Source organism: Manduca sexta, chromosome 13 (assembly GCF_014839805.1).
Source record: "Manduca sexta isolate Smith_Timp_Sample1 chromosome 13, JHU_Msex_v1.0, whole genome shotgun sequence".
Classification (NCBI taxonomy): domain Eukaryota; kingdom Metazoa; phylum Arthropoda; class Insecta; order Lepidoptera; family Sphingidae; genus Manduca; species Manduca sexta.
This window is the reverse complement of record NC_051127.1, coordinates 556,423-579,995: the sequence shown is the minus strand read 5'-3', so window position 1 is coordinate 579,995 and position 23,573 is coordinate 556,423. Positions and strand designations below refer to the sequence as shown.

The window sequence follows — 23,573 nt, the reverse complement described above, 5'->3', positions numbered from 1 at the left end:
AGTTGAAGCAGTATCCCCAAACGTTAATTATTGCTACATATCTTAACCAATTTTAATGCAGTTTTTCCTGTTACATATTACATAGTGTACTAAATCCAACATAGGAAGATACCCTAATACACACGTTCCAATCGAAGGACAGCTTTAGTAGCCGTATAGGTAAATAGGAAATTTTTTGACTCTTCTACGGCTATCAAAATAGTACTTCGATTAGAACGACCGTAATTGCAGAAAGACGAAAAAGCCTCTGCAGACGTGGGCTCTTTGACTAGAATTATAACTTGGCTTTACTGCCGTGCTAAGCGCAAAAGCGATATGTCAGGGTAATCTTATTTCGAGATAATCGAAGTTTTGTAAATCTAGTTTTATAGTTTTGTATGTAAAACTCAGATAGATAAACTCTTTTAAGGATTTTTTAACAAGTTCTAAACAAGATACCGTTATTTAAGTAAGTTCATTGAATTGGTATTTCTTTAAGTTATCTGATGACATAAAAATCAAGATATTGTTTTTTTTTTAAGATACCGCTTTTGAGCTTAGCACGTCAGTTTACCACAGCGACTCATTAGCATTTGTATTTCCAGATACAATAGAAGCGTCATCAGTGGCGGGCAGTCGTGGCAGCCCTAGGGGTGACTACTACGGCGCGCTGGTGGTGGTGGGTGTGGTGGCAGCCTTGGGCGCGTTGACGTCACTGCTGCTACTACTAGTGGTGGTGCGACGGCATCGCCCACGCTCCGTACCTATCACACGTGAGTTCCTCCTACCATTAGTTTAAGGCCGGCAAATTACTTGAGCATACACTCTGGTTAGTGTAGCTACACTTATGGATAAAAAACATTCCTCAACTCGCAGTAGTGTTCAGTTTTATCGACCATAGTTAGTTTGGAGTACTATAAGTTAAAATTATATTAAATCGTCGATAACCTATATTTTAAGTATTAAATAAATAGTCTATGTCGATATAATCATATCGATCCCTGGTTTGGACTAATGTGAATAAAATTTTATCCTAACAGTCAAATACTTAACAGAAGTCACTTTGGACAATTATTTTTTCAAGCGTTTGGAGATAGCTATCATCATTGTTGACATTGCGACACCCCAAAATTTAAGAATGGTTTTTAGGTTCCATCTGCTTTTAATGTACGTTAAAATCATTATTTCTGTCAAAGGATAGTTAAAATCTTCAAGGGAGACCTATGTTCAGCAGTGTATTATATGGTCGATGATGAAAGTTAAAATATAAGTACTTACAGTATTTTAGGTGAAAAATAAAATTCTAAATAATTAATCAAAACCTGCAATATTTGTTTTATAAAACTAAGTTAGCCGATGTCAACAATAAAGTTGTAAATAATTTAATATAATCTGTATTTTTTTATATAACTAAGTAAGGTGATGTAATTTCCAGCTGTGCCAACGGCCCCGCGAGAGTCTTCGCTGCCGCCGTATGACAACCCAGCGTACAAATTAGAGTTACAGCAGGAAACTATGGGTAAATGTTTGATGCTTTTTCTCGAAACTTCGCCCGCAGTATTCTCTCGGTACTAAAGTCCAACCGTGGAATTTTCAAAAATAAACTGTAATACTAACTACTTAAGCGTTAATCTCAAATCGCTAAATATTAAAATCTTACAATTCGACAATTTAGTTCTAAGAAATATTCAAACAGTTCCATGTTGTTAGATTTGCATTAGAGAAATCCTTTACCACTCTTAATTGTTTCTCTTCAACAGATATCTGAAATCATAAATACCATTTACTTACATACCCCCTATCATGAGACGGTACATACAGGCGAAAAGTAGGTGCCCTGGTTGCACCTCTGTCTACTTCTTAGGGGATAAAAGTGTGATGTGTGTGCACCATTCTGAAATCTAGTTTAATCTTTGATTAATCATTGCTTCAACCCTTCAACAAACTTTGAAGTTGTGAAGAACTTTGTTGTTTGAAGTTGTCGTAATTGATTACGTATTCCCTTTTTTCCAGATCTCTGACAGTTAACCTCCCGTGAGCACAATGGGCTCAACGGGATCTCAGAACGCGGCATTGACGTCCCGGACTCTAACGGCCGGCCGTACAACGAGATGGGCGTGTGAACAGACAATGTGTATAGTGAACTAGTGATTATATGTGATGTTGTTTAACCCTTTCATGCAAGTGATAAGCAGTTTGTAATAATCTACTTTTGATGTTGGATTTTTATTCTCAGTGCCTGCCTTTCTGGAATTCGTGTCCGATTTGGCAATAGGCTTGTCTCTTGTTACATTATAGGGCGAAACAGACGACGAAAAATGGGTGTCTTAGTTGCACCTCTGCTTACCCTTTCGAGGTTAAAGGCATGGTATGTGCGCTTTGCATATGGTATGATAACCAGTAATAGTGTTTGCAATTGTCTCATTGTGAAAATAAATGTACTTTTCCATTGTTTACCATTTTTAAATTCGGTTGGTAATCATAAAAATAAACTTACATAGATTTTTTTTTGTTAATTTTTTGTGCAGAGACAGAGAGGTCTCTCAGACATTTTTAACATTACTGTTAGAAATATTTGAACAATGAATGGTATTAACAAACATTTTGTGAAAGATTGCAGTTTTTAAATTATACCGAATTAATAAAATGGCCACATTAGAAGTATACTGATGACGATATGATGACATACGTGACATCCAACTTTATTACACTTTACACAAAACTGTGTATGAAAGGGTTAACCATGCTTTAAATTAAGTTAACCTAAAAGCTCTGAATCGAAATACTGTATAATAAAATAAGGTAGTGATAACAAATGAGTTAGGTTTAATATTAAATCAAAGGTATAAATTATGATATAAAAAAACTGCAATTTACCGACAATGTTACATTTCACATTCGTATTACGGGACCAAATCTTATATAGGTACCTGATATTATGTAGCCATCATTACCTCTATCTACCTTATCTTCATACGATATGATGACAGCGAAAAATGAAATTTCCCAAAAGCGAACCCGACACAACACATAAGGGGCCTTATTCTTTATGCCACACGTTATTTTGATAGAGCGTAGCAAGCACGTAACGCACTGCGTCACTTTAAAGACAATAGAAATTGGCATACAGAATATCATTTCACGCAAATTTCACGAAGATAATGCGACATGGTCGCGTTACGCGTTTACAGTGACATACAGAATAAGGGCCAAGTTCTAATATGCATAAAAACGGTCTGCAAATCGGTGTAATAAATATTTAATTTTACATAAAAGGAAGTCACCAGGAATCGGGTTTGCTCACCTTCTTTGGTATAAAATTCTCGCAGTGTACGGCCGGATATAAAAGTAGCCAATATGTTCATTCAGAATACCTGTGTCCAAGCTTCATCCAAATTTGTTTAGCGTTTAGTCAACGAAGATCCAATTAAAATCCAAACTACACGCCATAGTGGTTCTCGTAAGTGTGTCGCGTTCCATGCAGCCTGCGTATATCCGGATCCAACAAGCCGGCATAATTGTGTCAACTGCCGAGGGGTAATCATCTCTCGTCAGTCGACATTCTATTGGACCTAACTTATCATCAGGTGCAGTGGGGTCAGATTGTCGTGCTCGCATAAAAAAAAAAGTGTAAATGTTTTAATTTCATTGTAAATATTGTTAATAAGACTACCGGTATCGCATAATGTAAAATAAATAAGCTCTGTAATTCTTCGTAATTTTTTAACTGTAATATATATTTTTATAATATTATCTCGTTTTTTTTTTTTAATATTACATGAGATAAACCAGATCTCTGTTCTCTCTCTGTCTGATCTCTGTGCTCGCAGCTTCGTTCGCTTTAAAATATCTGTGGAATTCGAACGGATATTCTTTTTTCCTCCACGTGCTTTTATGGGATTAAAAATGTGGCGACATGGCGAATGTGGCGTGATGGCGGCTTAAGTTTCAAGAATGGACCTTTTTTAACAGTTTTACTAATCAATAATTCCATCGTGTTTTTTAACGTATTGCGAAAACTATTTGGTTTCTTGACAACCTCGATGAGTTGTATTGCGTACGCGGCACAACACTAAATTCCCTGGTTTAAAACAGTAATATTGAGTTTTTCTCTATGAAACCAGAGTCTGACATTTGTGCGTGATATGTCGATATTGCCTCCTATCCATCATGGGACGGAAGACAGCAGAAACTGGGTGCCCTGGTTGCACCTCTTCTTACCCTTTTGAGCATACAGGCGTGATGTGTGTGATTTAGTTTCTTATTTAAATACTTTATGGCTTTATTTTATTTTTTATAACCGACATCTTGCAAGACAGCAAACAGTACGAATAATACTTGAGTAACGTCTACGAAAAAGACGATATATTGCATGAAATTGTTGAATATTTTTTATTAATTTCGTTTGTTAGTCTTGAAAGCATTCTCAAGTTAATCGATTGATGTGTTAACATGTGTAATCGGACATATCATAAGGGAAAAGGAGTAGCGATTACAAAAAACGTAATTTAATTCAAATACAACACCAAATCACATTATATTTTCTATAATAATAGTACATAATATATTTTTTCTTTATATGTTTTTTCCTTAACGACTAACCTATCGAATTTGTATTCTATAAGCCCATACGATTAACCGTGTTTTATACGGATTGAAAAAACTTTAAATTTTTATTAGTGTATTTAATTCTCTTTAAGAAAATATACGTAAGAACTTGATAAATAACCGTGTACATTCGCTGGGCCCCAAGGGAAGTAATCGTGGTATGTAAATACTTTCATCAAATCTTAATTTTAACGATAATTCTCTAATATAATTTGTAATAAACTAACTCGAGGGGACGACGCGCGCCGCCCCGCTCTCTATAAACACAAATGTTCAAATGAGCTTCATTTAGCTGGGTTAAATCAAGACCATTTGAATAACTAAACTTACTTAGCGTTTTGACGTTTCGAGTTAATTGTATACTACGATAAATCCTAACTGCAACAAATGAAGTGAAAATAAGAGATATCTATCGAATAAAGTAAATATAAGAAACTAGATTAGACCCGGTTTCCACTGAAGCAAAGAGTGGAGATATTTTGTAAACGACCCATGTCATTTGCTTACATTTCTATTGCATGCGCAAAGTATATGCGCAGTGTGCGGCGACACATTCCCTTCTAACTCTCTTCCGTGGCCTAATGATCTGAAATGTTGTCTTGCCTTAATATTTAGAGACAGCTGTTCTATTCTAACACACATCTTCGTTATGTGTTGGAACCAGACTGGCTGCTCCTCCGTTCTCTGCGCAATTCAGCTCCTCTCCGCAAATGCAACCGGGCCTAAATTTATTCCCACTGCGTGTATATAATCTACCACTTTACATTTATCGAATTATAATCAAAATAGATATTTTGTGGCTTTTTTTACATAAATATGTATTAGTTCAATTCATTTGCTTTAATCTCATGTTCTTTCTTTATCTCTCTTGTATTTTAAACATTTAGCAGTCTACAATTAACTCGTTAAATAAATTGAAAAATATCGTCTAGATAAAATATTTTGTTACATGCTTTAAATACCTTAAATCAATTTGTAATCATAAATGAACGAAGAAGCTATTCGTAAATAAAATAAATAAAGCATGAAAATAAAAACATTAATTAAATCTTGCTCAACTTCATTATAAAGTATGTAGTCGTATTTTCGTCAGATATATCGGGTTTTCGACATAATTTGATATGTTGTATGCTATATTCAATTATTTCCTAGCTTAGGTATTGAAGATGAACAACATTTTTGAAAACATTTTAATTTATGGCTTGGAACTGAAACTTACTAAATTAAGGATAGTTAAAATTAATGACTAGACGAAGGTAAATTTGATTTCAATTCCAAGCCATGGAACAAAATACATTGATTATTTTATCGTGAGAATATTACACTAATTCTCTCCATGTGCATGCTAATGAATATTACAAAAATCTAAGCATATTTTTAGACATTTATCACCAGTATGGTATATTTATTATATTATTTAATTTGCCATTACAAAACCGCTTATATACCAGAGCTATCCATTATACGCCAAATTAAATCAATTAACGTTTACGGAAAAAAATATTTGATCTGTAATGCAAGAATAATAATAAAGCTAATAAAAATATAATTATACCGTGGTGAGTTAAATTATTATACATCAAATATTTTTTTTTACTTTGATCGTGCTGTAAGCAGCATTTAAAAACCGTTAATTAAAAAAAAACTTGTCTTTATGTATACAAACTAATAAAATTAGAATTATTACTTGTACCTACCGATCAAGTTATACGTTTGCCATTGTGGAATTAACCTTTTTTGTTACATAAATTTAAACTTAATTTACGAATAAGTAAGAACAATTTTTCAACTAAAATTGACAAAATAAATAACAGTTTTCCTTGAAACATTTGTACCTCGAAAGTACAAGCTACAAAGAAATTATTTTAACGTAATCACACTTCTCGTGTATATAATCTCTTTACAAGTAACACACTACTAAAAGGTTATTATTACATATTTTAATGATCTCAACTTGTAAATGTAACCAGGGACGCAATCAGGACAGGAAGTATTGGTCCAAAATCCCCTAGTTCAATCCATTTATACTCATAGAATACGCCCGTATCGTCCTAATCTTTTACGAAGCTGCTTAAAAATATTAGTTTTGGCAGCATTACTATAAATTCCATTTTTTCTTACATAATTTAAAACAAGAATACCGCACTCTGTATACCAATATAAATCAACGGAAATTCTAACTTACGAAAGAGCTTGCAACGTAAAATTTATTAGTTCTCATTGAGTGGTCCGAAATAAGAATGTGACCGTTTAAACTGTGGGGGCTCGGGGTCACTACTTATTGAGTGCGTTGTCTTCGTGCGCCTTCTTCACGACGGCAAGCTTAGAGTGGGGGTCTTGCGGTTGTAATTGTGCGTACGGGGGCGCGCGGGTCCCGTGCAGGACGAGTGACCAGCCGCGCACCCACCCCGACCACCCTGAGTCTGCCCCTGTATCGCCGCCATTATTGTACCGTGCCTGGAGCATAACATTGATATTGTCATATAAATAGTGCTACAAATAATTTAGAAAAGGTAATAATATAAACATTAATAATACGGTTTTACAACATTAAACAACTGATTCTGGTTCATTACTAAAACAAAGATTTAAGATGTCGATAGTTATAAAAGTTATCCGAGGTGTTATTTAGAACTAATAATTACTATTCTTATAAATTGTTTTGACGTATCATAAGTGCAACTTTGTTCACCTACGTGATAAATAAAGTATTTTATTTATTATTTAAAGAAGGTGTTTATTCACCTCTAGTGTCCATGTCCCTTGTGGGTACTCTCCCCACGTGTGCGTGGTCATGAAGGGCCATTTTGTGAATCCGTCCCTGGAGTCGTCGTCGTTTGCCCGTCTGCTCAGTATCATAGATCTAAGAAAAAGCAAATATAGGGACGTATTACTAGTGTTTACCTGGATCTCTTCTGTAAACCTATCAATAAGTAATATATATGTAGGTGTACCTAGTAGCTGTGTTGGTACATAAATGAAATACTTTCTAATGAATAATTAGTTAACATCCCTAAAAAATCATCTCATTTTACAATAATGTCTCTTTTCTTCAATTCACTATTATTTTTAAATTTGTATGTATAATAAGTATAGTACTATGTAAGTAGGTGTACACTGTAGCTATGTTAGTACATAAATGAAATATTTTCTAATTGAATAATGAGTTAACATCCCTAAAAAATCATCTCATTTTAAACAATGCTAATTTTCTCCAATTCAATATTATTATTAAATTTGTACGTATAATATAAAAAAAACAGCTCAGGGTATCAACGGCATCTTGTCGACTTTACCTGGTCCCCATAGGGCTAGTCAGGAAGAACTCCAAGTCCCCGCGTCGAGAAGCATTAGCGCTGACGACAGCTTGCACATGTTCCAAGTACCGCACCTCGCTTCCGGAGCCCGCGCACGCCGTGGTGTCAATCTTCAACGTTATACTGCCCTCTACCGGGATCTCACTGCAATACCCGAAAATAAATTTGAAATTATAAAACCTCGTTTTTCAGGTCAATGATTCCTGCTCTCATGCAAAATGTGACGGTAGTTTTAAACGGGTAAGTTCGCGGCTTCGATTCTCGGGTCAGGTAAAATAATATTGGATTGTTCTGATCAGTAGCAGATGTCAGAATAATAAAGCATTTAATTCATGAGACCTAACATAGCAGGCGAAAATATTAACCTTAGACTACCCACAAAACTATCCAAAAGCACTATGTATATATAAATAAAAATATGTACAAATTCTCACGTATGAGTATTAACAGAGCCGGCCTCGCAGTGGTACCGGGGGGGCACGGAGCGCCAGTTAGCAGCCAGCGCCGTCATCGCGCCCGCGTCCAGCACTCCGAACCCGAACAGATGGTTAAACTCCAGCCCCACGCCGTTCATTGTCCAGTGGAACCGACCCTGGAAAGTGACAACTGTTTCTGTACTACCATATAGTGAGGTTGGATTTTATGCGCTTATACTTCTAAATATGGAAGTATTTGTAACGTAATAATTAGTTTTATTTAATTATTATACAAATTTTAAAAAGGTTTTTGCAATAAAGTAAAGTAAAACTCAACATTTTTAAATTTACATTGTGACCAAATTTTATAATGAAACATTGGTTCCAATGGTTTGATAAACCCCAGTTCCCAATCCAAATACCAAAATGAATAAAACAAAGGTAAACAAAGGTAAAACATACCTTTGCATCGTAAAGAGAGTTTCTCTTCGACGTCAATACAGTCAAGTGTTGAATATCGCGCCAAGTTAGATTGGGACTGAAAAAAATGAATGTTGAAAACTGATTATAATTTAAAGAAATAAAAACTACCGTGTATTATTTCGAAAAACTAATATGGCCAATTCTTATGAACGATCTTAAATCATACCGTTTAACCCCATAGAGAAAATAGATCAATCAGAAAAAATATTTTTTGAAATACTTTTAGATGCCTTATTTTCATTGGCTTATTTCTATCTATAACGCGTAGTTAGCGGTTGCCACAATATATTGATATTTGGTGTTAAAAGGAATGAATGTATACTTAAACTAGAGAATATTCGTCTAAAGGAAAGAACTAAACGAGAAAAATCTACGCCTTATGTTGAATACAGCGCCGTAGCTACCGCCGCATCAGCCGTATCATACAGGGCCCCCGAGCTTTGGAGCTTGTCTTGACCCATACCCACATTAAACTAAGCGGGCGCCCAAAAGTTCGCACTGTCCTGAAAAGCCCCCAAACAAATAAAGATATAGGGCTCCTCTATGGCAAGCTACGCTACTGGTTGAATACTTTAATGTTTTTACGACAAAAAACCACTTATTTATTTATTTGCACTTAACATACATAACATATATATCGGCGGACTTAATGCCAAAAGCATTCTCTCCCAGTTAATCTAAGGGTGGTGCAGAGATAAATAAGGTATCTGTCTATCTATACTATGTTTAAAAATAACAGCACATATTAAACTTTACACAAAGTTCATACGAAGTTGTAAGTAATAAGTGTTCGCCATTTTACCCTCGATTTCCATCACTAACTTATGGAGGAGCACATTAACGGCTTCCGTCTGCCGCTGTGTGGGTGAATGTAGCTATTTGTACATGAGTTAAGAATACATGAACTTTGTCCGACTATTTGTTAACATTTTACTTAACAAAGTGTATTAGAAACGATATGTAAAATTAATGCAAATAAAATTCCACGTATAATTTTGTTTGTATAGATTTCTTTTCTACGCTGGTTTTTTTTTTATATTTGCACGGCAAATAGCCTCACTGCACCTGATGGTAAGTGGAGTGGCGTCTATGTTTCTGTATCAAAACCTGTTTATAAGTTTTTGTGTTTATAAATGTAACACTTATAGTATTTTCATAAAATTACAATAAATACAGTTTATAATTTTTATGAAAGTTTGATTACGTTATTAAAATTTGTCTACTTACAATACTGCATCATACACACTCAATTATGTTTGCAAACTTATCTTCCAATATATGTATTATGTAATGATAACATACCTATAGGTATAAGAGAGGATGATAGCATAAGTAAATAGCATACTTAGCATGTAGAGCCAAAGCGAACACTCCGGCAGCCTCAGGCGCGGCGGCAGACGTCCCCGAATGTGTGGCGGTGCACTTCCCATACAGATCGGTGGTGGCGACCCCAGTGCTGGGGTCCCGAGCCCCGTTACTGAATGTACTGGCCAGTGTGGAGGAGCAGGACTCGTCGTAGTGCGCGTTTTGACCGTCGTTTATTGCACTTGAATTAAATTTATAAGACGGTGATATAACTTATAGACATATTTATTTGTTATTTGTCTTTGCCCTGATATTATTTTCACTAATTGATTGTAAATACTTAAATAGAGAAATAGATTTATATTTATTGCAACATTAATGTAAAAGAGTTCACGCACATAGCTTAATAACTGCAACATTTAATATGCGATTTAACGCTTAGATTGATCTCTTAAAATCAAGATTAGGAAGGAACCATTACAGTATAGTGGCGAAAGGTGAAAGGAAACCTACACAACATATACCTATAGGTACTAATATGCATAAGTGCCAGCAAATCGTTCGATAGTTATTTTCTACATAATTAAATTCTAGATAAAAGGAAGCCGTCAAGAATGAAATTATATGGACCCTTCGCCACTATTACAGCATGAATGTGTTATGGACGAAAACACTTGTATCCTCGTATATAATCTTACCTATTAATGGAAACAGTCCACATGGAAGCAGCGTAACCATCACAATTGCAGTCGTCGTCCTCACCGCCATCTCCACTGGCCCATACGTAGATATTGCCGAGGCCGTTTCGACCCTGGAAACAAAATCGAGGCCATAATTATGCTCTAGGAACTATACCTATTTAACAGTACCTACACTTTTTTTTTAGAAAATTCTCTTGGATCCTCCCTTCTAGTGGTAAGCAAGGTATGTCGGATTTTTACTGGCAAAAAACCCCATGTTGGCCTCCATCCTCCTTTGAAACTCCGGGACCTCGAAATGAACACGCCAGAACTCCACCAGTACGTCACTAAACGCACTGCTCGGTGGAGGAATAAGAGCTCTCGCTAACACCCCCCAACCTGACAGTACCTATACCTAGTTATGCCTACTTAACCGACTACGGTCAAGTTGCATCGTGCACATTACTGTCTTATTTCGTCGTTTATAAGTACTTCTACTTATTTCAAAGCTGCTATACACTTCGCCACTCAAATAAAGCCGTTGTTTTAACTGCGCAATAAGAAATTAGAACATAAAACGTTGTTAAAAGTAAATGCCGTCGGAGTAGATGTGGGCGGTAGGAAAATATTAATAACGTCGAAGTGTTTCACAGAATTGAATGCAGTCGAGATGGATTTTAATGTGTGCGATTTTATACTTAATTGTTTTTAATTAAAATACATTCATTATAATACTCGATGAAAATACTCCAATGAAAAAATTATGTAATAATTAGATTAGCTGCATTAAGAGTTTTCATGAATTTTAGTGTGAAAAGCCTCTAAAAACATTTGGGGAAAATTAAAACATAAAATCCGTAAAATAGTTTTACTATATTGTCTGACATTCTCGTAAACATAAGAAATAAATAAAATTTTACACTACGCTAAAGATATAACAAGTATTAGAGCAGGTTAGTAAATAAAATATACGACGCTGTTATAAAACTTATAAATTATCTAATAAATAACGATGATTTTCTTCACCACACGCGTTGACCGTAACAATGTATTCGACTGTAGCCTTATAAGACTTTAACAACAAAAAAATCATTTTCGTTCTTACATCCGCTAGCCAATGCTAATGGCAGGAAATCTCTACGACACTTTTGTTTTTCCTTTGTTCCAATGTTTTCAGCTTTCAGCTGTACGGAAATGAGGTACGAAAGCAGGAAATGAAGCCGTGTTAAATGAACGACGTAGCTAGTTACTGTACAGTTATTACTCTCGTTGCTGGACTTGCAATTTCATAGCTCTCAGAGTGTGAAAAGATTGATGTTTGGATTTTCTTATATTATACTAGCTGTGCCCGCGGCTTCGCTCGCGTGGAAATTAGTGTGTCACAAAGTCTCTCCCGCGTAAATCCCGACCCACGATTTTTTTACAACTACGCGTCCTCTTCAACAGTAGTCGTTATATTTCAATTAATTTACGAGTATATAAAACCGTAACGTACTATTAACCTAAACTGTCCTCAAAATTGCATTATCTTTTAGTAAAAACCGTACAAAAATCCGTTCAGTAGATTTTGAACAATCGATTATATACAGACAGCTTTTGGGGACTTTGTTTTATAATATTTATAGATTACAGAGGCGAGTAAAATTACAGACGTGACACCGTTATTTGTTACTTATATAGTAATAAATAATACATACGTATTTAATTTATTACTTCAAAGGTAAGCCGGTATAAATCATGTTATATAGACCCTTTCTCCACTAACATGTTAAGTTATATTTATTAATTGATTTGTAATTTCAGTGCACATGGCATATGGAAATCGGGGTTAAGTGAAAAGCATATTCGACGTTATTGTTGCAGTCATTAGTATTATTATCAATCATCTTTATATAATTATGTTCACCCATTAACACTAGTTGAATAACTGACAATTCCATACCCAGTTTTGATTATGTTTCGTACAATCGTGTTATGCACGTTTCAATACACGTGAGTATGAGTGATGATTGCCAGATCTTTATACACAAAATTTGAAGTGTAAATGTTCGTGACAGCTGCTAAATACGTTGTTTACTGCGCAGTGGCGAAAGGTGAAATTTTGCGAAAGGGAAACAAACACAACGTATGACTAATATGCAGGAATTGGGTCTAAAATTATTTTACTGATAATTAGATTCAACATATTATAAAACAGTCTCCTTTTCTGTCTGTCTGTATGTGATCGATTTTCTCAAAATCTACTTAACAGAATTTTATGAAATTTTGTATAAAGATAGTTTAAGACCCTAGAAAGGTTATAAGGCTACTTTCTATCCTGGGAAATTTTATAGCGGGACTTATATCCCGGAAAACTTCTAGCGGGAGAAGCCGCGAGAATAGCTAGTTTTACATAAAGGGAAGTAGGCAGGAATTGGGTTATGTGGACCCTTCACCAGTATTACTGCGTAAGCATACGTTTGATACGAGCCGATTGTTGATAAAAACTACTCGCGTACATAATTTATTTAAATATTATTGCTATAATATGCCTTTATCTATGTATAATAAAACAGTAGTGTATGTTAAATAAATTTCTCATAAATATAGGCTTTAAAAACCAAAAAATGACGGGGCTAGGTAAATAAATTCCTATTTTATTGTTCTAGTTTTAAATCAAATATTAATTTCGAAATTTTAGATAGATATGTCTTATGTTAGACATGTTTGTTACGTGATAATTACCCTCAGACATATACTAACTTGAGTAAGATCTAATCTAGGCCATTATCTAAGCTAATCCCAGATAAATCCTAACTTGACAGAGTGCTAATTAAATTAGGCTCTCCGACTAATTAGTAATTACATAAATTATATACGTAACAATAATGTACTAATTTAATCATCTTTCTTAGAGATATAATAATAATATAATATTATATATATGTATACAAATATCTAAACAATATTATATATAAATGTCTCTTGTATGATTTTTCTTTATATAATAGTATAAGATGAAATTAACATACACACGTTTATGGAATCATATTAGTGTGCATATAATTGATAGCGTAGAAGATTTATATATGTGTGCGTTTATTGAATCAATACGGTTTGACTATGTGTGTTGATTTTTTAATGTAGTATTGACACTGAAAATGACAGTCTTTTCGCGATGATAGGCGCATGGCGCGTTTTTTCTAGATGTTCTATGATAAAAATAAATATATAGTTATAAATATATAGTTTGTAAGAATTTCAAACTATTTTTTAACGATTCGATCTCTGGTAATATTTATTCTAAAAATTCTTTGAATGCTAAAATAATATATTTTTTTTATTCCGAAACGGACTTATATACTAAAAAATGATTTAATCGCGGACAGAACCGTGAATAGCAACTAACTTTAAATACACAACAGTCAACTTAATCATAATCGTTTGATATAAAGTATCAAATAGTAATAAAAAACTTCAATGACGAATGAAAAATCTTAAGCATATACATGTAAAATACCCCTATAATATAGATGTATTATAATAAAAATTTAAACCCAACAATATCACAAAACATTATTCAAGCATATGTTTTCAGCCGAGAAAAGCGAGATATATTTTAATTCGACGCTTAAAATACCTCGGCTTTTAGAAAGAAAATATTACGTCAAATACAGCTTGTTAAAAGTACAATAGGCGCCTTTATATCAATGACAAAGGAAATTCTTTCGCCAAAAATTCACAACTTTGTTTTTGTTTTGAGAAAACTTTAACGATGCGGAATGATAAAAAATATAGCATTTACTTGAAGAGGGATTTTTTTTACCTGTATTTATAGTAAACGTATGGACTTAATTCAATTTGTAACCTCCTTAAAGTAGGGCCGTTTATTTTTTTATTATGTGGCTATGATTTGAAGAATTTCATAATAAAAATGTTACTAAAATTGTTGATTCTATGCATTTTCTCGTAAAGTTCATGACATTTCAATTTGCCAACATTATTAGATAGACAATTCAATAAGATATATTTTGGTAGTTTCAAAGATTCAAAATAATAAAATTAGCCCTGTATTATATACTGTCCTACTGCTGCACGGGCCTCCTACTACTGAGAGGGATTAGGCCATAGTCCATCACGCTGGCCTAGTGCGAATTGGTAGACTTCAAACACCCTCGAAATCTCTACAGAGAAAAGTTTTAAAAAGGCAAATAAATTGTTTTTTAATGACATTATTTGTAAATATATACAGTTTCCCATAGGTTACTTGTGCGCCTTAAATGTATGCTTAGATTAGAGAGCCTGCAATGCAGAGTTTTGCGTTGAGCTAAATAATTTTTAGGGCTCAATCCATTGATCTGTCGTTACTAAGCACGTTACTTTGTCTATCGTTCAAGGATTTTTTTTAAGTTATAAAAAGTGTGGCGTTTTAAATCATAAGATTTTTTTAAGTAAGCGTCATAATAGTGAATATCGTATCCGCATGATGACGTATTATAAAGATGTTATTAGATAACAAAACAAACACACATCACGCATTTATCCCCGAAGAGGTAAGCAGAGGCGTAACCAGGGCACCCACTTTTCGTCAAGTGTGTTCCGTCCCATAATGTGATAGAGGGCGAGCACAAATTCGAGACTCCAGGCTAATACTGAACAGAAAAACCCAAATATCACTCTGCCTGATCCGGGATTCGAACCCAAGACCGCACTTCCGTACCGCGCATTCAGTACAACTACGCCACTGAGACAGTCTATATATTTTAGTAGGCAGGTTAAAAAATCTCAAAAAAGTTGTCTCTCATCTGCATCTTTCGGTTGTGTCTAGTATTTTTATTATTAAAATACGAAAAAACAATCTTCTGCAGTTAATTCATTGTTCCCATTTCCGTTTACTCCATATACTACATATTTACTTATGTTACATGTTATATTTCCAAAAAAAATGTTAATTAAATATTTTACGTCAAAACGAACAGACCAATCAACATCTCCTATTTACCTTTTGTACGTAGCATGTATGATATGCTAAAAATGGCTGACCTATAAACCCTCATTGTGTTTGCATTTGGAGCAAACGTGCTTTCAACGATATGGGAAAATCAAACAAACCAAATATTAAAAATACACGTTAGGCTAGAATGTAGATCCTTTCATTACAAATACGAAATGAAATGGAGGATATTTTTATGAATAATTTACATCCTTCGATAATAAGAAACTTTCTTTCTCATTCTGCTTGATATGGAAGTTTTAATGTTTTGCTATTATACATATTTAATGTGCAAATAACTTTTAATAAAAACTTTTTAACGAAAACGACTCCAAAAACCTGTTTAGTTGAAACAAAAACTTATTGAACAAAAAATTTGAAAACTAAAGCCGAGATTTATTGGCGAATATATTTTTTATTCATCGATGATAATTATCGGTACAATATTAACAGAGTTAAAGCCGAGTATATAGTTTCATTTATAAATGCAATCTTAAAACGACTGTATGAAGTTCAATTATTTTATGGATTGTAATGGTTTCTTGAGTCACATTACTTAGAAAACATATCTAATTGAATCCATTACAATAAGAATCATCCATGTCCTATTTCATTTTGAGGAGTTATGTTTTGAAACTTCGAAGTTATTTATTTTTAATATGGTATTTTAAAACTTTACTCTCATTAACACAAAAAAAAGCCGGAAAATCCTTTCCGATATTGAGAAGATCCCTTCCGCATGTGCAAAGTTCAAATTCTAACAACAATTTATTCAATAAGGTAGCATCTTGAAACTATATACATTACAAAAAGAATCACCATAGTCCTATTTGACTTTGCACTTCTCTCTGCATCTTGTTAGGCCAAAATTCTATACCAATGAAATCAAAATAGGATTATTCCAAGTTTAAAATCGAACACAAAAATAATCATTTAAATCGGTCACAAAAAATTATCACTACACAAAAAATAATACTACGAATGAATAACAATCTTTGCATTCGGTTAATAAACTACACGATAACTACTAAAGTCACTATAGAAATATTTGTTTTGCATCTCTTTGTAGAGCCAATTCTTGAGGGATAAGGCTCAAAATCACCTCAGGTAGAGACTCCGGTACCCGGCTTAAGCCTAAATGAAAAACGGTTCGCTGAGCGGACAATCTGAAAAGCTTTGACTGATATTGAAAAGAAAGGAGACAAATGACTTATAGCTCTATACTAAGTTGCCAAATCTACCTTTTTTCCATTAGATTTTTAGGATAAAATAGAAAAGTCTCAAGGTTTTGTTGCATGAATAAATCGGCTTATGTCGTCTTTGAGAATGGTAATGCTATTTTTCATCTCTGAGCAAACTGAAAAGTCGACGTCAAGTTGCTAATTCAATTTATTCATCGACATTATTTATTTAAGTATTCAGATAGCGCGCAGACGCTGTAATATGCCAAGAAACACTATTCTACTATAAAATTAATTGTCCCTTGCAAAGTATAATAGTATAGCCTTATAATCATACGACAAACAATTTTTTATAATTAGTTACAAGTCTTTATTTTATTTGTGTTCGACTATATTCTGCATTATATCATTTCCTTATAAAAACGGTGTAAATATAAAAAAGTGACATCTACACGATGCCTTATTTAGCTGTAACTTTTGCATTCTATCTCTGTTCAAATGTGATATGTATACCAATTACGATAGTGGAAACTGAAAACATATTAAATAACTTTAATATGGGTTTACCAAAATCATTACGCTCCATTAGTTTAATATGCAGAAATTTTGCCCATACGAACTCTTTAATAGCAATTATCTAACTCATCCCACTCCCAACTTTATATATCCCTAATCTTCCCGAGCACTCTAATAAAATCAAGATAATATTAACTTATCTACACTCATTATGTTCATGTACATTTTAAGCGGTGATAGCCTAGTTGGGTGTGGAACGGACTGCCAAGACGAATGTCCACAGGTTCAAATCCAAAGGGCACACACCTCTGACTTTTCTAAAATCATGTTATTTTTACATTTTAATACGTTTAATTTTAGATATCCGCTTACGGCGTACTTAGTAAAATATGTCACGCAAAAGCCATGAATAATAATTATAATGAATATATATTTTAATAGTCATAAATTATTTAAGTCCTACTTATTATAATTTTATTTGTTCTTGAACATAAATATATTTCAATGCCACGTTTCATACATTTATTTTTGAAACACGAGCTAAAAAGTACTTAGCTACAGACATGGTCCTATAACGTGGACGGTCGATAACTACAAAACTTTGCTATTTAATGAAATTTTAACATAAAAATACTTTACAACGTTTACTATTTTCATTAATCAACGTAAATGTATCTTCACACATAACATAGTGATCTATGTCAATTTTAATTCAATTCTAAGCCAATTTTAAATTATAATTAAAAGTTATCTATTAACCTACTGATATTTTATGTCAACATATCTATATATTTTAATCATCTTTTACGAGATTTAATCTGACTTTTTATATTGCAGGGAATGCTCCATAGGGCTAGGAACTCGATCCAGTGCTCGCTTGCATGATGCTATAGCCCAGTGTGTTGACATTGAAGAACAACAAAACCGTTCCACTCAACCCCCAGTGGTTGTAGTTATAACGCGTTCTACATCACGAAAAAATGATTACTACCTGACTAATATTACCTGTATCACGAACTATCGATATAGAATAGTGGCGATCAGGGCTGACCATAAACGTCCACAATACAATAAAACATCGATACATTGCCTTTGAGGCAGGAATAGACTCTGACAATAATTCTCATAAGTTACCTCATTAACTCCTCTCACTATGGCCCGCATAGTAGCGTTCCTGGGTCCGTCCACCGTCCGCCCATCGTCCGTGGGCCCCCACGACGCGCTGTATATGTGGATCTTATGGGGCTCGTGGCCCATGGAGTTAGCCTCGATCAGGTCAGTCATGTAGGGCTGGTCCAGCATTCTGATACCTAGAAGGCACAATAAATTTTAAAATCAAAGCTCGTTAAATAAAGTAGCCTTTACCTGAAAAGCAGTTCCGATCATTGAAAATGAAGATTATAGCGAAAAAAACGTTATCATATTGGAAATAAATGGGTTTAATATATTCTTATGTTCTGTGGTCACGTATGTCATAAATAGCTGTAACAACATTTTGAAGCACAAAATATTGCAGTGTACAGCTGCATTGCGTTCCAATCTATTTCAATAGACACTATATAACTGCATACAATGTCTTTCAAGTCAGTTGACAACAAAGCTGGTACACTGCTTCTGAGCGGTAGAAAACAAAAATACCTACACAGACGGACTGTTGCGTACGAGCGATTTACCTCTATTTATTGTTGCTTTTACCTCCATAAATATAGTCTATTTTGAACTTTAATGTAAGATGGTGGTGTGTAAAGTCGTTTTTTGACTGTTCTTAATATAAAAGTTGCTTATTTTCATACTTAAGTTTAATAAGTTGAATTAAAAGAATCTTAATAATCAAGAATGTTGCAAAGTGGATTTGTTTTAATTATAATTACGACCCTACTATCGTAGCTCTTATTTAATTAATATAGAAAAGAAATATTCTTTTTTTTTCAATCGAAATCATAGCGGACACGCGCATGATCAAAACCAAACCTGATCAAACCTTAAGGAATAAGTGGATTTAAAATGAAATGGCTTGGTCGGAAGGCAATTCAATTTCTTTGGTTCGACGCCGCAGCGAGGTTTTCTTCCATTATTTTTACCGGCTATACAATTTCTATGGTAATTGAAAAAAAGCCAGCTGATTGCTCGGAAGCGACCTTGCTGACCTTATTCAGTGCATTATCTGCGCTTCGATGGAATTATAACAGGGTGAGGCAATTTGTGGGAGTGAACGTCTAGATATACCTATAGACATCTTAGAGCGTTTCTACTTTATGTCTATAATGGTTTGTGTGACCTGTATTGGAATAGCGTCAAGAGATTTCGATTGAAAGAATGTTTAGCATAATCAGTCTTACTTATAAATTATTCGTAAAGCCATGCTTAGTTAAAACACAAATTTACTCGATCAGTTGTAAGTCAAAACTCGCTATCTTGCCTCTTAATAAGGTTTAAACTAGGAACTGGTGATGTTTTTGACAAGCTATTTGAACAATTCTTAACCATCTCTTAACGCTAAAACAAGTTTATAAGTAAGATTGATAGTTTGTGGTATAATGTTCTTATTGCCTTCGTCATGTCTATGGCCTATGTTTACTCTATGGTAATATATTAGAATTAAAAAAGGTTGAACTATGTTTTAATAAAACGGTTTGTAAGATATATCCGTATAAATTTCAACAATTACGATCTGATAGAACTTGAAATAGTAATTGTCTAGTGTTGCGAAAGTTAAATAATGTACTCAGTGGAGTTTCATGCATTATTGTTGATAACCTTTGATAGTGTTACTGTTTTTGCGATTATTAGGCAAGTAATTTGTATAGCTTATCATAATTTAAAATTGTAAAAATGAAAATTGGTAAAGTTGATGTCCAGAAGTGGTCTTGTTTATGAATAAACTTTATTTTTCATAGTTTTATTATATTTAATAAATATGGTTTACAATGCTGTCGATTGCCACGAACTTTAACCAATATCCGTTTTCGACGAAAAACCGTTATCCAGTAAGTATATTGTTAGAGTTAAATTGTGCGAAACATCAAAGCCGACATCGTAAAGCCACCAATCAGCCCGCGAAGCCGCAAAATCCCCGATCGTATGCGTCAAACGTACCTACACGACACACGTGTATATGTTTTCTATGTGTGCTAGAGATGTAATATGCATATCGATACGATAAAAATAGACGTGTTTGTATTTATACTTCGTTATTAATAATCATTGTTTTAACTGTATAATGATTTGGTGGTTAATTATAGTTTAATAATTATGAAGTGAAAGAGATCTAACTCCAATCAAGATCAATAGTGAATTGAATGTTTAATTAAAATACAATATAACTCGAAACTCTATGATTAAGATATTATGATGATTAAGGAACCATTCACATTCACTGACACAAATTACAAAATTCAACACTATCACAAAATTTCTAATTATTGAATTCACCTATCTGCTTTTGTAACCATCTATGGAGCCCAATACTTACATTTACAGTTAAGTTTAAATTATTTGATCCCGTAAAATATTTGAATCTCTAAAAATAGCTTAAGAGTATGTATATTTGTGTGAATCCGCTAATCTTACGAACTACTAAACCAATTTTGATTATTTTCCCACCACACGAAGCCACATTATTCCTAAATACTATAGGCTACTTTTATACCAGAAAAATATAAAGTGGGTCTTTTACCGGGTATTTTCACACAGGCAGAGCCGCGAGCAAATGCTATTGTAAATATAAATGGGAAAAATCCACTTAGCACTAGAAATATGTGATACGACATTCATTGAATTTTCTTTTACGCACGTGCTCCAAATACAAACTGCAAAACTCACTTAATTAAACATGAATAGGTCGTAATGTCTATAGAATTTACGTCCAGAGGAAAATTAACTCTATTTATATCATAATGAATGTCAGATGTGTTCAAATTTGCATAAATGTTTTTAGAAACTAACATTAAAAGTGGTTTTGGTTAAAATGTTAATTTGAATTAGTAAATTCATGTTGTATTCTATTGCTAATACCTTCTGCTACGCTGAAGCAATTCAAAATATAGAATTCTAGGTATAGCGGAAGCTAAGGAAACAAGCTATTGATGGCTATTGCCGTAGAAATAACGACCTTATAGGAAAACAATGGAAATTAGGAATATAACGGAGACTCAATTATCTGGACTTCAGTTATCCGGATTCGCGATTATCCAGATTGCCGAGCGCGAGCTGCGATGGGATGAAACTTTGTATAAAACTCAAAACTTCTTAACCGATTAAGATAATTCTTTCACTGATTTGAAACAATGCCCTTCAGTGCTATTACCTACTTTTTTGTCTCGGAAATGGTCATTCACGTGGTTGGATCAGCTAGCAAAACTAGCTAACAATAAATTCGTATGAATAAACGCTTTTCTTACATTTAACTATCCAGATGTTAGATTATTCGATTGACTTACAACTATTAGTCTGATTAACTGAGTCTACACTGTATGTTTCAGTGGCGAAGCGTCCGAACAACCGATTCCCACCGGCTTCTCTTTTTAAGTTAATTAACGTTTGTCTTAGTTTTATTTTTTTTGCAAAATTGGCCGCGATATGTCAACTTACGCGTTTTTTTGCCACGGGTTACCATTTGACAAATTTCACCCTTCGCCACTGTTATGTTTTATTTAGTTGTTGTTGTTAACATCCGAAGAGTATGTAGACTACGAAATTTCCACGCTAATTTTATAAAATATTTTTTCAACGGGCACATCACTAGACTTTACCCTATTGTCTCTGGAATGTCAAACGGTAAGCACTTCACCCTTCTGTGCCACTTCTTGATAACAATCCCCACAATTCCCTTAGGTTCTGAGAGCCCTATAAAAGGGTTTCACAAAACTAAAGTACATGCTCACAATATTCTAATGTGCGTTTATTCTATTTCTGTCCAGTCTTTCTATTTACGTATTTCGCAGGTGCTTTCGATATCGTTCCCTTTCATTATTCCTTATAATACACTTATTCGGAATGATGTGGGAGATAGTCTTTCACAGATATTGTTATTTATGACGTAACGATTTCGGCCGGGGTCTAACATTACATAATATGATTGATATTTTGAGTCGGTGTTATGATGACTAAGTCAAAGATGTTCGACAGTGACTGTCGCATAACTATGGAATAACTTTATGTAGTAATTCGTCCCGACGACTTGCGTTCCTGGATCAGCCCGTTCTAAAGACAAATTTACATAAGTCTAACAAACTATGAAATATTACAGGGTATACTTGATACGACTGCAAAGCACACCAACACCTCGCCTATATCCAGGAAGGAGTTGGCACAGGCGCAAAACCAGGATAGCCACTTTTCGCCAAGTACGGTCCTGTAATGTGATGGAAGCGAGCCTGTCACTATATAAGGTACAAATTCCAGCAGCCAATTCGCAATATAGTCTACGGAGACTCGAGAACTTTTCCTGGCCTTCTCCTCTCCTCTAATCCAAGAAATTTCCTTTCCATCCCCTACACTTCCTTCCCTCAGATATCCCGTCCCCTACTTTCCTTCAGGTGCCTGCAGTCGCCAAGCCCGGAAGACTCCATTTGATTATATGCACCCTGCGCCACTGATACCGATATTTAAACCTGAGATGAGACGATCTGCTATCTACAGAATGCGCTTAAGAAAAGTGTCTTATTTATACCTGTGCTTATACAGAAAGGATAAAAGCTTGAGCCTATGTATGTACCTTTCTTATATAAATAAACACGAAGCCAAGATAATTCACAGGCTCATTAAACTTCAGCTTACAATTTTGTCGTTGATCAAGAGCCGAAATTAACACTCAAGTAAATTAACTGGAGGCCTCGTGTGCATATTAAACTTCACTTTAGTCGGTCTCTGGGTTTGAACCCTCAAGTATACAGGGGTCATTTTTAAATTGCATAATAAATGAAACCACATACTCGTCTTTACCGCTGCGAACATGTGCCAAAATCGTTCATGAATAACGAATGATCTTATAAAAAATCCTGGGTTTCCTTTTTTTTTAATAATTTTGTAGTTTTGTGCGAATACGGCGTGCACGTGAGTGTATTTCCGACCGAAGTGTGATGTTACCGCTGCGACGAATTCTCTTAGAGTAGTAT

At 34.2% G+C, this 23,573-nt stretch overlaps 2 protein-coding genes across 3 annotated transcripts in view; one reads left to right on the top strand and one right to left on the bottom strand.

The window, feature by feature from the left end:
* The window catches only part of LOC115453011 (putative epidermal cell surface receptor), a 45,848-nt gene extending 42,116 nt beyond the window's left edge, over positions 1-3,732 (top strand). The window contains exons 17-19 of one of the 2 annotated variants that reach the window (XM_037438283.1): positions 585-752; positions 1,415-1,498; positions 1,993-3,732. In XM_037438283.1, the coding sequence (XP_037294180.1) occupies positions 585-752; positions 1,415-1,498; positions 1,993-2,000 (260 nt within the window). In that variant the 3' untranslated portion in view covers positions 2,001-3,732. The remainder of the gene's footprint in view (positions 1-584; positions 753-1,414; positions 1,499-1,992) is intronic. The other variant, XM_037438284.1, reaches the window with a different exon arrangement.
* A 915-nt stretch (positions 3,733-4,647) lies between these two features.
* Positions 4,648-18,762, bottom strand: LOC115455278 (neuroendocrine convertase 2-like). Its single transcript, XM_037438345.1, has 8 exons — positions 18,592-18,762; positions 10,807-10,919; positions 10,149-10,349; positions 8,783-8,858; positions 8,339-8,496; positions 7,884-8,048; positions 7,333-7,450; positions 4,648-7,044 (listed from the first exon to the last, which is right to left on the bottom strand). Exons 1-8 carry the CDS (start codon positions 18,757-18,759, stop codon positions 6,862-6,864), a joined length of 1,182 nt encoding a protein of 393 aa, XP_037294242.1. The 5' UTR covers positions 18,760-18,762; the 3' UTR covers positions 4,648-6,861.
* Between the last annotated feature and the right edge of the window lie 4,811 nt (positions 18,763-23,573).

Coding starts and splice junctions, on each gene's coding strand:
- LOC115455278 (XM_037438345.1), bottom strand. CDS start 18,759: ATGCTGGACCAGCCCTACATGACTGACCTGATCGAGGCTAACTCCATG. Junction 8,497..8,782: donor ACTCTCTTTACGATGCAAAG/GTATGTTTTACC, acceptor GTCACTTTCCAG/GGTCGGTTCCACTGGACAAT. Junction 7,451..7,883: donor ACTAGCCCTATGGGGACCAG/GTAAAGTCGACA, acceptor GCTTTTTCTTAG/ATCTATGATACTGAGCAGAC.